The sequence below is a fragment of the Phalacrocorax aristotelis genome, chromosome 3 (assembly GCF_949628215.1).
Source record: "Phalacrocorax aristotelis chromosome 3, bGulAri2.1, whole genome shotgun sequence".
Lineage (NCBI taxonomy): Eukaryota > Metazoa > Chordata > Aves > Suliformes > Phalacrocoracidae > Phalacrocorax > Phalacrocorax aristotelis.
Genome location: NC_134278.1, coordinates 91,828,089 through 91,844,210, shown reverse-complemented (window position 1 = coordinate 91,844,210; position 16,122 = coordinate 91,828,089). Strand labels below are relative to the sequence as shown.

Below are 16,122 nucleotides of genomic sequence, written 5' to 3'. Positions count from 1 at the left end.
AGGGGACACATCCAGGCAGCTGTTTGTCATTTCCTCCAGGGTGAGGCAGTAGATGAGATGTTAAGCGCTGTACTGGTTGGACCTAACCCAGAGGCCACCACTTTCACCTCAAAGTGTCCAGGATCACAGCATAGCCCACAAGGCTGCTGGCTGTGTGGCAAGGTTGGTGACTCCAGCTAGGAATCAGCCAGTGTGTCTTGGCAGCCAGCTGACATCTCTGCCAGTTCTCCCAGAGGTGGCAGCAAATGATGCATGGAGGAATTTGCTTCTTCCTTGGAGCATCTTTGCAGCATAGCCACCCCAGTGAGGTGGAGCCTCACGTTGACTCTTTAACTAGGCAGTCACCACAAGTGTTACGATATTTTTATTTTGCTCCAGGGAAAGAGAAATCGAAAAGCTCAAAGCTCAGGTGGAACGTATGAAGGAAGACTGGATCGAAGACGAGTGTAATCATGTGGAGATGGAGCTGAGCCTCTTGGAAGCAAGGAGGGAAATTAAAGAACTCAAGCAAGTTATTGAGAGCATGAAGAACAGCTTGGCTGAGAAAGACAAAAAATTTCAGAAATACTTCCTAGAAATAAGCATTGAAAACAAGAAACTGGAATCTTTGGTGTCGAGCATGGAGATGGCCCTGAACAGCTCTGTGAGAGATGAGCAGCGCCCGGAGTACACGTGTGACTCTGAGGGGAAGCCGTTGTGTACTACGATGCCAGACAGCCCCACCACAGAGGACCAAGCTCTGGAGGAGCTGGCAGATAGTGGGCTGTTTCTTCATGAGGACACAGCTAACGGGACTGATTTATTTGAAGAGAGTTTGACCACCACAACCCCTGAGTCGAGTGAGCCAGCTCCCTCCAATTCTACTGTGAATCAAGAGATGCTTGAAAATGTTCTGGATGAAAAACTAACTTTTTCCTGGGAGGAGGAGGAGAAAGTCAGAAACATGATGGTGGAGCAGACCATCCACACTGATGTGGTGCCATATAGCCTAGAAGGGGAGCAGTTCATTCAAAACATGTTCAGAGCTCAGAGCTCAAGATGCCTGTCCTCTAAGCCCGCCTTCTTCACTGAAGGAATTGGGTCAATTTCTCTTGAAAGCCTCAGTGATTCTGGTATCGTAGCGGACTTAACTCCAGGTGAGCCAAACTCGACCATCCTTTTGTCTCCTGTGACACCTCCATGCAGGAAGGTGGAGCACGGAGTTAATGAAAACCATTTTGTGGAAGAACTTGATTTTACAGAACCTCATGATGATGAAGTCTTTGGGTACGTCAATACTGTTTCTCAGACAGGAATAAAGAAGAGATACTGGAGCAGCAGACTCGCCAGCGATCTGGCTGTAGCAGCCCCTGTTGTACCAACTATCATGCGGCCTTTCAGTACTCATGGAGCAGGAACAGATCTCATTTACAGTACTAGACCATTGTTTTGCAGTTCTGTCCTAGTCCACCGTTTTGCTCTTGACTATTTGATTTGCCCTATAAATCGGTTTGAAAACATGTTACTTGTTTCAGAATGGAAAAGGTAAAGCCTTTCTACAGGATGTTTGTAACTGGTGTTTTTTGAGAGTACTGCTGCCTACAGAAATAGTCCTCCTGCTCCCAGTCACCATGTTCCCCACCCCCCCACCCCACCGCGCTGGTGTCTTTCTGGTGCCAACATATCTGCACAGTGAACATGACCAGGGAGATCAAGGAGAATACAGTGAGTTCTCTTTCATGTTTGGTTGCTGAATGTTAATTTGTTGTTTGTTAAGCTCAATGAGTTTCCCTGGCTGCTTCACTGCGCAAATATACCAGCACTTTGCACTGGCTCAAGAGTAGCGTGAGACGTGCACGGGAGCAAACGGCCAGAGAAAGGTGGGCTATTTCTTTAGGCAGCACTAACCTAAAACTTTTGTGAAATTACAGTGTTGAGTGACACGGAGGCTTGTTCCCGCTAAGGATGTCACACATGTATTCCAGAGAGCATGCTAGTGTTATCCATTCGTTGTCCAAAGAGTCAGTTCAATTTAGAGGTAAACCCCCTATTCCCCAGGCAGTTTCCAGCACATTGTTTGTTCCTGTCTTGTGTAGTGTTCTTCTCAGTTGTACAATTGCTTGAGTGTTTCACTGGTCTTGTGTGTTTACAGGGACTGTAACCAAAAAGGTACTTTGTTGAGAGTCTTGAAACGTGTTAGAAAGATAAGTATAGGTGTAGGTACAATTTGAGTGTTAATGTTGTTTTAAAGTTTTAATGTGTTGGAATGTTGTAGTCATATGAGCCCTTTGAAATGTATTGTGCTTTAGCTTATTGTTTATTTAATTCTTTCATTGTAAATTACCTTTATAATCACAAGTTCAATGAAGCCTGTTAGAAATGGTAAATGTGTGAGTGTTTTATTGTAGCAAAGCCATATAAAATAGCCGGTCTCAGCTGAGCTATTGGGCACAGGCAGAGCTGGCAGAGGCACTGTATCAGGGCATAAGGAACCATCAGGACCCAAAGAAGAGAATTCTGCTGAGAAAAACTTCATTACAGCTCCAAGCATAAGCACTCAGGCAGAGAAAAAGGCTCCAGTTGGTCGGTGGACACACATGCCACCTGCATGACTGCACCCATGCTGAGTTAACAAATGCAAGTGCCTAATCTTTAATTCAATGCAATCTTCCAGAAGCTTGTAACTGCTCATTTCTGTGCTGCCAGGAGAGTGTCAGTCTTCCCGGCATTTAACAGAAGTCCAGAATACCTTGTTTAATTAATCTGAGAGCCATGCAGTCTCAGTGTGCCCGCTGAGATGCCACTGTGACCATCAAACCAGAAATTCTTCCTGTCCAAAACTTGAAATCCGTGCATAGTTCAGAGGAGGGCAATGCTAACCAACAGGCGACATAGCGGTGTTTGCCTGCCTCCACCCAACCAACCTTTCAACAACACCTCTGGCCGGTTAAACCTCACTGGCTTCCAGCAAAGCAAGTGTAATATTTCTCTGTGCAACCCAGAGCAGAAGAAGCCTAGTGAAGCCAGACAACGCCATGCACTGCCCTGCCGCTTTGGGGAAGAATGGAGTTATTAGCCACAAGGAAGGAGGAATAGTTGGCCAGCATGTGGGGAGCATTTGCAACACTCAAGAGGGTGACGTGCACCAATGCTTACAGAGGCAATTCAGAGACGTTTTGCATCCTTGTAATGCCTGGGTTCTGAATTACTTGTGTTTGCAACAGATTCCCTAGTGTTCATTAAGCATTTCACTAAGGAAGAGGAATCAAACAGGCATGTTGATGTAACACAGGCTCCAAGAGTTCACAAAGATGAGAACACGAGAGCGCCTTGCTTCCTCTGCCAGCAACTTCCTCTTCCACGCTCACCTACCTTGTTGGGTTCCTGCAGGCCACTTGACTTGCCTTATGACACTACTGCAATACATAGTTGCTGCAAAGTCACTTTCAAAAGCTTTTCTTTTAAGTACCTGGGCACAAGGGCCAAAATTAATAGGTTGGCGGGTGGAGGGGATGGGACTGGAACACATGACACAACATGCCTTATTGCTACTTCAAAGCATGTCTGTTCAAGGCTGAGAGCTTGCAATATTTTATATGTGATTTTACCATCTTTATCACAATTTTGGGTTTCTCTTTAACAGCCACTATTGTTTAAGTGATCTTTGCTTTGAGTGGTGGTGAAATAGAGCATAGTTTAGAGGACTAGTTTAGATCTTCAGTTCTAGGAGAGAGATTCACCTGTGACTACGTGGGTGTCTTTTGCAGCAAGCAGGCAACAAAGCAGTATGAACCTACACTTACATTTAAAATGTCAATAGGCTGAACTCATTTCAAACCATGTTTTGGACGTGGTCCATGTTTAAGACACAAGGCGCTAACACCAGAATAACGTCAAAATTGCTTCTTGCCCTTAAAAATCTTCTGTCCGCTCAACTCTCGTAAGTTATTTAACTATGCTCAGCAAGAGAGTTCCCGTCACATTCCTGATAGAAGTCCGTGCTCTGATCTCTACCTGAAATACAGCTCGCTTCCAAGCTGCCACCTTTCCTCCTCCATCCTGCAAACATGTAGACAGCTCAAGGTACCCTTTGTAAGAAGAGGCCTGAAGTACCACGATAAATGCTCCAGTCCCAGACTTTGTGGGACTGGCCTTTGCTCCCCGATCCACAGAGGCTATCCCAGTTGTTGTGACAAATGTACCATCTTGATTTTTCCCCATCTACTATTTGGCTTTACTCTTAGTCATGATTCACCTGGATCCTGCTGCTGCTGTATGGAGCAGCTAGGGGAGGACCATTAGCCTCCAAAGAGTTCAATAAAACCTCCTCCTTTTTCTGAGTTGAGAAATTGTTCATACCATACTGAGGCAAGAATTGAAGTCTTGCCTCAAAGTGTGCAGGTGGGGAGGACAAGCAGGGCATAGGTTAAGGGTCAGGTAGCAGGTGGCTGCTTGAATTCATGCTTACAGGGTAGCACAGGAACCAAGGCGGCTCCTTCCCTGGTTGAAGCAACACCTATTGATAATCCCATTATGCATTTCTCTTTCTAATCCAGGCTCAAAGAAGCCTTTCTTTAATATTCAGCTGAAGAGGTACCCAACATGCCTCTCAGCTGCTGAAAACACCGAGGCACAGGCACTGCCCACCGCCTCACCAGAGATTCACCTGCATGCTTACTTAGGTCCACCCACTCACAAGGCTCTTCTTCACTTCTGATCCCTTCCTCATTTTGCCTTCTTTCCCCCCCCAAATCAACTACCTCACCTAAATCCCAACCGCTAGAAATGCGCTAAAATTGAACCACTGTTTTATTTATGTCCTACATGAGCAGAACAGGGGAGCATTTTCCTCCAAAACCCTTCAGACAAATGAACATGGGGCATTGCAAACACAAGCAACTATAGCGCAGGAAAACATATGAAACCAATGCATGCTGTTTTGACATACAGACTACTAGCTACGAGAGCACTGTACCCTTTCTGGCATTATGTCAGGACTTGGTAGAGTAGATGGGAGCAATTCCTAGAGCAGTTGTGCTCAAGTACAGGCAGGGAAATGGAGGGAAGAACAGCAAAACAGTGTGAGTACGCAGCAGGAGAGGGCAAAGCAACGCAGGAGGGCTGATGTGCAGGAGGTGGCAGCACCTAATCATTTTTAAAACGGCTGAAGGCTCAAAAAACACGAGCATTCTCATGACGCAGTCAGGGGCTTTGTTTCTAACTTCTTAACTAGCCAATGTTTTGTTATTTTTAATAAATAACATCTAGTTGCACCTATTTTACATTGTCTCAAAAATAGCAATAGTAAGCACTAAACTAATTTTTTTAGAAAGATGCGGTGTCGCTTCCAACCTAAACTAGGCAACAGGTATTAGGTTTCCCTGCCCTGTGTCAGCAATAGGGAAAGAATTACGACATGTGCCTCCTTGCTTCATCGGTGTGGTTAAAAGGACAGACGCGGATTGCTATTAAAGCTTATTCACAGACTTTCTTCTTATGTCCAATCCACCATCAGATACTTTAGAGGTGTGTACTAGGAGCAGATTTGCTTGCCATACTGCTGTTCAGTCTGGACAGACTGTAGTCATCGATTCTACTCCAGCCAGAACACTTGCGCAGAAGATACACACAAAAGTGCATATTGTTGCTTTCTAAAAGGTATTTTAAAATTTCACATTTCTCAATGACTTCTTTAATGTCTAAAAATTGCTGTCAAATCAGTTGGTCTGTGCAAGGTTTTAAGCAGCATGACAAGCATACTAAATATTTTTTAAAACTTTTCTCCATGACAAAGGCCATTCAGAGTAAGTCTTACTGTCTTTACTTTCTCAAGTACTTCTCTTTTAAGCAGAACTTGTGTCTTACAACTTAGTTAAAAATTCTATTTTTCGAGGCAGAGGTGATCTAGTCCCCCCGCCCCTTCCCATTCTGTTACAACTTCACAGGACCCTGGATACACAGGGAACCCGCCTCAGGCACAGGATTTGCTGTCCTCACTCATCTGCCACAAGACAGCCCATGAATTCAGGGATAATAGCATCCGCACAGCAGAAGATGCAGGAGGTATTCACTGAAGTTCTGAGCTGCACCTAATAACCACATGGACCCTCCTCCTCCCACACACCTTGCCCTCCAGCAGACATTAACTTTTCTTCTTCATTAAACTACTGTTGTCTTCTACTGCCTATTTACCTTGCACGCTTTTCTGACAGGAATCCCACTGTAAATACATACAGTAAGTGTACAAAAATGGAACCTGAGAAGTGCTGTTAACTGAACTGAGAATTTTCACACTTAGATGTATTCACAGGAGGACACCTTTTTTTCAGTTGTACTACCTATGCAACAAGTATACAGCGTGAGACTTTTTTTTCCCCTTAATGTAGGAACTAGAAGAATTTCTGCTAGAAATACAAATTTACCAATACAAGTAAGCAATTGAATTGCTCCCCTACGTTCACAACATTAGCCTTCGTAAGAAAGGAGCAGCACGCACCACTGCTGTGTAGCGATGCCCCTGCTGTTAACCACTGTAGTGTTGTAAAGGGGCATGGTAGCACAGGGGCTGCAAGTGACAAAGTGACAAGAAATCCACTTTTGTGTTCAGCTGTAACTTGTGCTCTACCAGAGCGTACTCTACCAGGAGTACGTTGAGAGTCGTGGGTCACCTTTAACAAGTAATTTTCTTCTGCACGCGTCAATATTATCTCCCATGGAAAAATGTGAAACATTTATAAATACCTTTATGGAAAGGCAAAAGCAGACATTCTCGATCAGGCAGGAAGCAAAGGGTTCTTTAAAACTGTTTAATTACATGTTTCGGGTAAGCATAGACAATACAGGAGATTTACCACACTCTTAGGTATTTCCATTCTTTTCTCTAGGCTTGAACTATTCATTAAGGATGTCTTTCAGTCAACATCCTTGCTCAATCACTTTTGCTGCAAAGAAGGGTGCTGGAATAGGACTATTGCAGGAAACTTCATTCCATCAAGGCATGATTTTCTGTGGGCTTTTTTTCTCCTTTAATAACCACCTACTAGTCGTTGAAGATATTCGGAGAGAACCCTGCCTTCCAAGATGCCCTGAAGAATGTACTGAAACCAAACGGTTGGAGTCCTAGAAATGCTGCAGCCCTAGAAATACTTCAATCAATACCAATATGTATGTTGTAGAGCTGAAATTCTCTTTTTCATTGGCACTGTGCCACTGATGCCTGGCTTGTGTCCGGACACTTCTACATCAGTTTTGTTTTCTTCTTCTTTCATTAGCCTTTGGGCTTCTTCCCCCATTTTCTTTTGTTGCTGCGCTGCTTCTCTTTTTTTTTTTCCCTTTCTGCTTCCTGTTGTTGTCTGCAATTAAAGAAAATGTGAACTGCTAAAGAACACGAGTCCAATTTTCAGCATACTTTAAGTTCCTGTCAGAAATGGGTTATAATTAATAATTTGCCCAAATATTTTACAATCTAAAAGCCACTCAGTTCTCAAGGATTCAGTGTGTCAGGGAGAACGTAGGACAGTTGTAAGGCCCAGAGCTATTTAGACAAATCTAATGCTTCAAGTAACAATACTAGCTGTCTTTTTCAAAATCAGACCAAAACAATTTGACTTGCCTAGGACATTGGCTTGTGTCCCTCCTTCCCCTCAGCAGAGGCATCAGAAGCTATCCTCTTTGTAATGCAAGTACTACAAACATTTTCTTCATGATCAGATGAGGTGACAACTTCTAATGTTCCTTTTCATGTATTCAGCATCTGTGTTGTATTCTATTGCTCAGTACAGATAGAAACAATAGCCTTTAAGGAAAAAAAAAAAATTAAAAAATTAAAAATTATCACTGCTATAAAACCCCAGACATCACTACCTTCTAGCTCAGAGAATCTGTCGACAGAAATAGGTTTCTAATTTCAACAAATACATGGCTGACTAGAGCAAAGGAAAAAAGTAACCCCCAAATCCACTTGTTTTATTCCCCACTTCAGCTAGAACACATCACTGAGTGGCGCCGGGGCAACAACTGGATCCATACTCCAAGTGGCACGTTGCAGCTCTCTCCTCGATTGCATAAGTAGTAACAGAATGATGTTAGGAGGTTGCTCTGGCTTTGCGTTCAGTTTATTAGATTAGAAAAATCTGTCAAGCTGCTTGCAAGAGGGCTTAAAAATAAAAATGAAGCTTCATTAGTTTGAAAAGGTGAAATTTAACACAGATTCGGTACGAATAAAGATGTGCTTATTAAAAGAGAATCAAGAATTCTCATTGACAAGGCCGTAAGGAGTTAACTTTCAACATGCCTAAACTACCCGTGCGCATCCACATAAGTGTGTAAAATGCAGAGAATTAAAAGCTGTCATCATTGGATGCAGCCGTGTATGGTAGATGCCAACTATGGACAAACTGGGCACACAAAACTTAGAAGTATTTGAGGTACAAAGGCTTCATGTTATCTTTGGACTGGGCAGGACAGGAGAGGGACTGCACTTATTCAGTACCTTCACGGTTTCCCTTCATTGATTATTAATGGCCAGAAGTTTCCCTATGCTCTGTTAAGCTGCTCTGCTGTCTGTCATGGAAGAATGAAATTAGTAATTTGCATCAGGATCTACCTCCCAAGTTAACGGAATTCCCAACGGTGTTTTTGAGGTGATGACCCACTGTTGTACATTCCACCAGAAGGCCAGATAGGTGACAGTGCTGTCAGTCTAGCATATGCAGAGTAATAATGTTTGCCACTTTACAGTAGCAGATTTTTGTATGTTCCCTGCACCTCTGAACTGATGCAGAAAGGAAGACGGTATATGCGCACTAGCCTGCATGTAAAGGCAGCGGTATTCCAAAAAGCCACATGAGGCGTTAAGCAGTGCTGCTATTCATTTGCAATTCTGAAGCGAGGACAGTCACAGCAGATCATGTTTCTGCCCCACCCTATAAACTGCACAACACACAACTCCTCTGCACAGAGAGGTGGTTTCCATGCACTCCGCTGGCTGAGTAATTTTATTGGACTCCAGTAGCATCCAAATGAGAGGAGACCTTCACATTACCTCAGACAGAGGAACTGAAGTCACTGAAAAATAAATACAAGCAATAAATACAACCACAAAGTGATTACCTTTTCACTGCTCTTTTACTTGGTCATTATTCCAAACATTGATCTCTATTCCAAACTTCCTATGCGTATTCAACATAAAGCTACGACCTTTCAGGCTCAGAAAAGGTTTCGTTTCTCAATAAAGAGGCACCTATGATGAACTTCAGCGACATGTGACTCATTCTTTCTGGGTTCCAAAGCAAGAATTTGAGCGGAGTTTGGATGGAATGATGCAAGCTGTTTAAACCAGGGAAGTATTCATTCCTGATGTCAGCCTTGCTTTGCATTCCTAACACAATTTATGCCCGGAAAAACCCAACTCATTGGTTAACAGAACACTAATTATAATCACTGTTAGCACACTCTTAGCAGACCTTCTTATTCCAGCCTGTTTTTACTTACTGTAGACCTACTGAATAACTGTAAGAAGAACGACTTCATACTATTCTTTTACTTCAACACGATTATAAATGTACTGTTGCTGTACGCTTCTATGGGAGAACTTATCTTGGGCCGCATATCTCCGGGACACAGGGCTCTACCCACCCTGGGGACAGTGATGCACAGACATCAATATGATGGATACAAAATGTCCGTTTATTTAGCTGCGTCACACGCTTATATAGCTCTTCAGCTTCCTGTTCCTGCCACTCCTATGGGGAGGAGTCTACCTTTCCGTCACAGCCCGTGATCTTCCGGTCGCCGATCCCTGTCTATTCCCCTACATCTCCCCCTCCCCATGCTGCTAAAAGTTCTACAAAGCTACTTGCGTAAGCGGATACATATTGCGGTCAGGTCTATATTCATGTAACTCTTGCAGGCGCTCTTTGATTTGTCTTATAACACAGCATAACAATGGCAGCCCACAAGTAACCATGGTTACTACACACAACAAGATCCCCCCAATTATTACTATCCAGTCCCAGTTCATATCTCTCTTTTGCCGCCCTTTCCCAGTGTCGCTCTCGTTGCAATATTGCTTGCGATCTTGTCAAGGAGCTCATTTCTTTTCCCAATGGTACGGCTAGCATGAGGATCCATGTCTGCAGACCCTGCAAAGAGACAACTCAGAAAGGGATTATTCATTGTACATCCTTGCACAGTTCTGCTTTCACACACTTTGCAGGCACCCATTCTATGCGCCCTTCATTCTCAACCGCGGCGTAGCCCCTCCCCAGGCATCTCAGTTTCCATCCTCTCTCCCATTGCTCACTGCCTGGGAACCTTACTCGTACCTGCGGATAGCGCTCGCCTGCTTGAGCTTTGCCAAAGTGCTTCTCCACTGCTGTAACTTGTTCCTGCCCGCGTATAAAATGATTAAGCGAATATGATGCACGCATTAAAATAGTTTGCTGAGCTGCTATGGGTATAGCTCCCTTAATCCCCTCCCCCTCCCCAAGCTGTATTATTTTTGCTTTCAAGGTGCGATGAGCGCATTCAACTATTGCCTGCCCCGTGCTATTGTAAGCAATGCCGTGTTTTAATACAATATTCCAAGCTTTACACCATTCTTCGGTACTTCAAGCCCAAAAGCGTGGTCCATTGTCTGTTTTTATCTCGGTGGGCTTTCCAAGCCACGCCATTACCATGGTCCAACGCGCAGTCAACTGCGTTGCGGTCTGCTTCCGATGCTGAGTAGCCATGATGACTCCACTATATGTATCAATTGTAATCGCCAGGTGCCGTCCGGGGGCCAACTGTGGACATTCAGTAAAGTCAGTCTGCCAGATAGCATTTGCTTCCAGTCCTCGAGGGTTGACTCCTGCCTCCCACAATGGCGAGTGCTGACAGTAAGGACAGGTGGCTACTACTTCTCTTGCTGCTCTTATTGAGATGCCACACTCCTTTGCCAAGGCTTTAGCACCCAGGTGCAGTTTTTCATGCAGTTTCTTTGCCTCCGTCAATGTCCAGACTCCCGCGGCTGCCTCATCAGCCATGCGATTCCCCTCAATCAGTGGTCCAGGCCCCGTCTGATGACTGCGAATGTGAATTACTGTCACAGTTGCTCCTCACTGCGATAAAGCAACCTCTAGCATCAAGGCAATTTCCGTGTGTGGTACACCCTCTTGTTTCATGGACATGAATAGTTTATACACATATAAGGAGTCCGTGCACACATTTATATGCCGATCTATATCCTTTCGCAGGGCCATCTCTAGCGCTTTCGCTTCTAGCCACTGCACACTTTTACCCTGCTCCTCATACGTCTGGCGCATCCAACTATTCTCTTCTTTCCATGCTACCGCCGCTCTGTTCGTCTTCGAGGAAGCGGCTGTGAAATATGTTGGTCCTGGGTGAGGGGTATCCAAAACTCTACTATCCACACTCAAATCCACCACTTTGGCTGTCTCGGCCCACCTCTGTACCGTGCCTGTGACGATTTTCCCTGGGTATGAGTATACTGCCAATTGTATATCCTCTTCACTCTCTACCACCTTCTGCCATTTCTCCCCATTCCATGGCACTGTGAGCTTATCTGGCTCCTTCCCAAAGATTCCCTTGCTTTCCCGTCGCAGACGCCAAATCATTCCCCCGGCTACCTTGACTTTTGTGGAGAACGCATCCTTGGGAACCTTCTGATATACCCATCGCAGTGGCTTTTCTTCCCCTGTCCGTATTTGATATAGCAATCCTAATCCTCCACCGGTGGTCAGAATCCAACCTGCAATTAATTCCTCCTGAGGGTCCCACCGCCATACTCCTTCCTTTTGCATTCGACGTTCTATCACCTGCAACTGCTCGACTGCCTCAGGGTCTAAACTCCTGGGCTCCCATGGGTCGGTCCCTTTCAGCAACGCATAGAAAGGTTGCATCTCCTCACCGGTGATGCGCACGAATGTCCGCAACCCCTGCAGTGCTCCTACCAGCTTCTGTACATCGTGTAAATTTTTAACCTTAGGTGTAAGTTTAATAGGCTGAGCTTGTATGCAATCACCTTGTATTCTAGCACCCAGAAATCCACACACTGGTCCTCGCTGTACCTTTGCCTCAGCTACCTTGAGGCCCTGTCCCGCAAGGCCCCTTTGGGTGTCTGAAAAGACTTGTTCACACAATGCCTCGGTGGGCACAGCTATGAGGACGTCATCCATGTAGTGGATCATGTAGATTCTCTCCTGATACTGTTGCCTTACTTGCTGCAATGCAGAAGCCACATACCTCTGGCAGATCGCTGGAGAATTTTTCATCCCCTGCGAAAGTACTCTCCACTGCCATCTACTACCTGGTTCTGCGCGGTTCACCGCGGGCAGAGTAAAGGCAAATCTCTTTCTATCATCTGGATGTAGTGCAATACTGAAGAAGCAGTCTTTGAGATCTAAAACAATGACTCGCCATCCTTTCGGGACAGCACTCAGATCTGGTAGGCCAGGTTGGAGAGGCCCCATGTCCTCCATTTGCTGATTTACTGCTCTAAGGTCATGCAGCATCCTCCATTGGTTTTTATCTTTCTTTTTTATAGCAAATATAGGGGCGTTCCACGGGCTCATCGAGGGCTCTAGGTGCCCTGCTTCATGCTCTCGTTTTACTATAGCTCTTACAGCCTCTGTTTTCTCTGTTGTCAGGGGCCACTGCTCCACCCAGACGGGCTGTTCGGTTTTCCACACTAACCTGCGGTGACGAAGCCCCTCTGAGGCAGTGGCCCTTATGCTAAATTTTTCAACCCGATCCCCATCTGGGCAAGGGCGTCTTGCCCCAACAAGGGGCTTGCTACCCCATCTGCTACTAGTATGGTCACTACGGCCGTGAGGAGCTTCCCTGCCTCCTCGTCCATGACTTCGAATTTTACCGGGCAAGTACTAGTCCTCGTCTGTTGTTCTCCTCCTACCCCTATTATACGTTTTCCCATGGCAAGGGGCCAAGTTGGTGGCCACCGTTCGAGTGGCATCACTGTGACATCTGCCCCGGTATCCATTAACATTCCCAGGCATATCCGTGCCGGGCAACTCGGCTCTTGCGGGGTAATCATCACCTCCGCCATGGGTCTCTCGTCACAGCCTATGACCAAGGCCACGCGGGGGCTGCAACCTGCAAATCTTGCTGGTTCTGCTCCTCTGCCTGAAGGTTCACTCCCCCTTGGCCCGCTACGGTGGGCCAAGCTCCTGGCACTGGCACCATGATGGGGGCCATTTGACTCACAGGAGGCGCGAATCCCCCTTGCTTCGCCCTCCTTTGGCCGTTTCCCGGCTTTGTAGTTGGACAATCTCTTGCCAGATGTCCTGGCTTCCCACACACCCAGCACCTCCCTACTGGGCGCGCTCCTCCTCCATTACGTCCCCCCCTTTCCGCTAGCAGGCACCCAGCTTTAAAGTGCCCTTGCTGTCCACACAAGTGACATCTCGGCCCCACCCCGGCCGCTTGCACCATCACCCTTTATTCGCTTCCACAGTCAGGGTTCTGGCAGATGTGCGCTCCCACACCGCCATGCTGATTCAACGCCTCCTGGCGCAAGACATGCCTGATGGTTTGACCCAATGATGCCCCCACCGCCAGGGTGCGGAGGACATCTTGTGTTTGCGGATTTGCTTGATTTCGGAGGCAATCCATAAGGACTGCCTCCTTGGCTGCTTGTGGCAATTCTGATTCTATAATAGCCTTCTGCAACCTGTCACAAAACGTTGTAAATGGCTCTGCTAGTCCTTGCTGTATCTTTTGCCAAGGTTCCGCTTTTTTTTCATACCTGCCCACTTTGCTATACGCTCTGCGGGAACTCTCCGTTACCGCTTGCAGCTCCCTGCCCCTCCTCCAGGAGCTATCCGGACAGGGAATATCCCGGGCATCTCTTTCCTTACTCCATCGAGGCTACAATCTCTGGCTATCAGCCGCCAGTTAGGTAACTCGACTGTCGCTGGGGCGCCCCCTTCGTTAAGAGTCCTGTCTGCCTCCCAGTTACTTCCCCTAGTGCGCGCATAGCCTGCTGCAGCGGCCGCAGCACGTCCTCCGCGGACCCCTCCGGAGCTGCAGCGCTCCGGACCTCCCCTTTTGGCGGTCCCTCTCTTCCCTCCTTCTGATTGGTCCTCCGAGGCCCCGCTGCCTTATGCCTCTTTTTTGCGCGCTGCAGGCGATCTGCCCCGTCTTCCCACATGTGGGCATCGGTTTCTCCCCCAACTTCTCATTCGCTGCTACTCGAGGTTGATCTATACCCCCCCCGTCCTCCCCTCCAGGCACCCCAATCCTCCTCCTCGTCCGACTCCCATCTCAAGGGTTGCCCCGGCAGCCAGTCTCGAGGGTCGGGCAGAGGGCGGTGCCGCTGCCGGCGCTGCTTCCGGCGCTGGTCACCTTTCTCCTTCCGCTCCGTCACTCCCGCTGCGTCCGCTGGCACGTCACCCTCCCCGCGCCTGTGCCAAATCGTCCCAGGGGTATGCGGGGGGCGGGGGGCATTCCAAAGGTCCTGCTGGCTCAACAGGGAACACCGCCGCTTCCCGATCCACCTCTTTGGGAGCCTCAGACTGAGTAGTTGGCCAGGCTACTCCGTCCGAACTCTCCGCTTCTTCCGCATCCCCCGCGATGCTTGCCCCTGTCTGCGTCCCCACTGCCGATCCTGGGTCTATTTCCGGGCTACTGTCGCCTGTAGCACCGTGCAGGCACAGCCGCGCCTGCCGCCACGTCTCCTGATCATCCCGAGCTTTCAATAGTAACCGGTGTATCTTTCTCAGAGCTGTATGTACTGCCGTTTTCTCATCATAGCCCTTTCGGCTGACTCCTCTTTAATTCTCACCCAATTATCTTTATTAAATATGTCTGCTGGACTCCGTATGAGCCCCCACGTAATCATCCATTGGATGGCCTTTGAGGTAGGCGCCTTCGAAATCGAAGTTCCATGTTCCTTCCCCAATCCCTTCAGTACCTTTACGACTGATTCCATGGCGCGCCCGCCGTCCTGCGGCTCCCCGTCCCACCCCTGCGTGCCCCAAGCTATCTTTTCCCCCCGGCGAACTTGCCATGCCGCCCCGCCGATCACGTCGGGGTCCCCACTTGTTGCTGTACGCTTCTATGGGAGAACTTATCTTGGGCCGCATATCTCCGGGACACAGGGCTCTACCCACCCTGGGGATAGTGATGCACAGACATCAATATGATGGATACAAAATGTCCGTTTATTTAGCTGCGTCACACGCTTATATAGCTCTTCAGCTTCCTGTTCCTGCCACTCCTATGGGGAGGAGTCTACCTTTCCGTCACAGCCCGTGATCTTCCGGTCGCCGATCCCTGTCTATTCCCCTACAATGTACAAAAAACATTTTCACACACGAGACATTTTATACAGTGCTGCTTATTCAGCCAAAGAGCATTTAGCTTGACTGTTCCTGTTGGGAAAAAAAATAAATTCGTTGGCATTTAGAAAGTCTAAAGGTGCAGATAGGTATCTACAATTTGCAGAAGCAACCAAGTTCTAACTAACTTCAATTAACTGAAAATCCAGTTTAAAGGAAAATCCCATTTTATCGTCCACTATGTTGATCACTGCCTGGAAAATTTGGGTGCATCTCAGCCCAGAATCTGCTGGGGAGTGGGGAAGAAAGAGACTACAGGAACTTTGCAGGCACTAGTAGCCTACTGCTCAGCACTGTCTTCCAGAACGCTTTGGTTTCCAGGAAGCCATATTGGGCTTATTTCAACTGCTACACATAAATACCAAGCCACCAGAGAAAAGGTCACAGGATATAGTCTTCCCTGTTACTTAACGGAACACAGCCCTCCATTTCTACACAAAAATGATTCCAGTCTAAGACACTTCCAGATATTAACTGAGCACCAATAGGTACCCAGACACAGGCAGCTAAGGGAGATCCTTACTTTTTCTGCACATGGATTTCATTCTCAATAAGCACTGCTGGAGTACAGTCAGCATTAACACTCCGGAGGGTTTGGGGAGACTTTGTCCCCCATTTAGCTGTCTGAAATCTTCAGATCATTTTGTAGACCAAGAGGCAGTCTTCTAGCATTAAGAGACTACAGATCAGTTCCTTACTACAGTCTCCTGAGAACAGAGGCAGGCCTGCCAAGTACTATGCCGAAAGGTTAAATGTCAGAAGTTAATTACACCGCAGATATATA

The 16,122-nt window shown here is 46.9% G+C and overlaps 1 protein-coding gene across 1 annotated transcript in view; it reads left to right on the top strand.

Moving 5' to 3' along the window:
* Window positions 1-16,007, top strand: part of LOC142055650 (uncharacterized) — an 86,454-nt gene extending 70,447 nt beyond the window's left edge. The window contains 4 exon segments of the mRNA XM_075089766.1: window positions 379-1,027; window positions 1,029-1,086; window positions 1,089-1,379; window positions 15,976-16,007. Coding sequence (XP_074945867.1) covers window positions 379-1,027; window positions 1,029-1,086; window positions 1,089-1,379; window positions 15,976-16,007 — 1,030 coding nt within the window.
* Window positions 16,008-16,122: the final 115 nt, after the last annotated feature.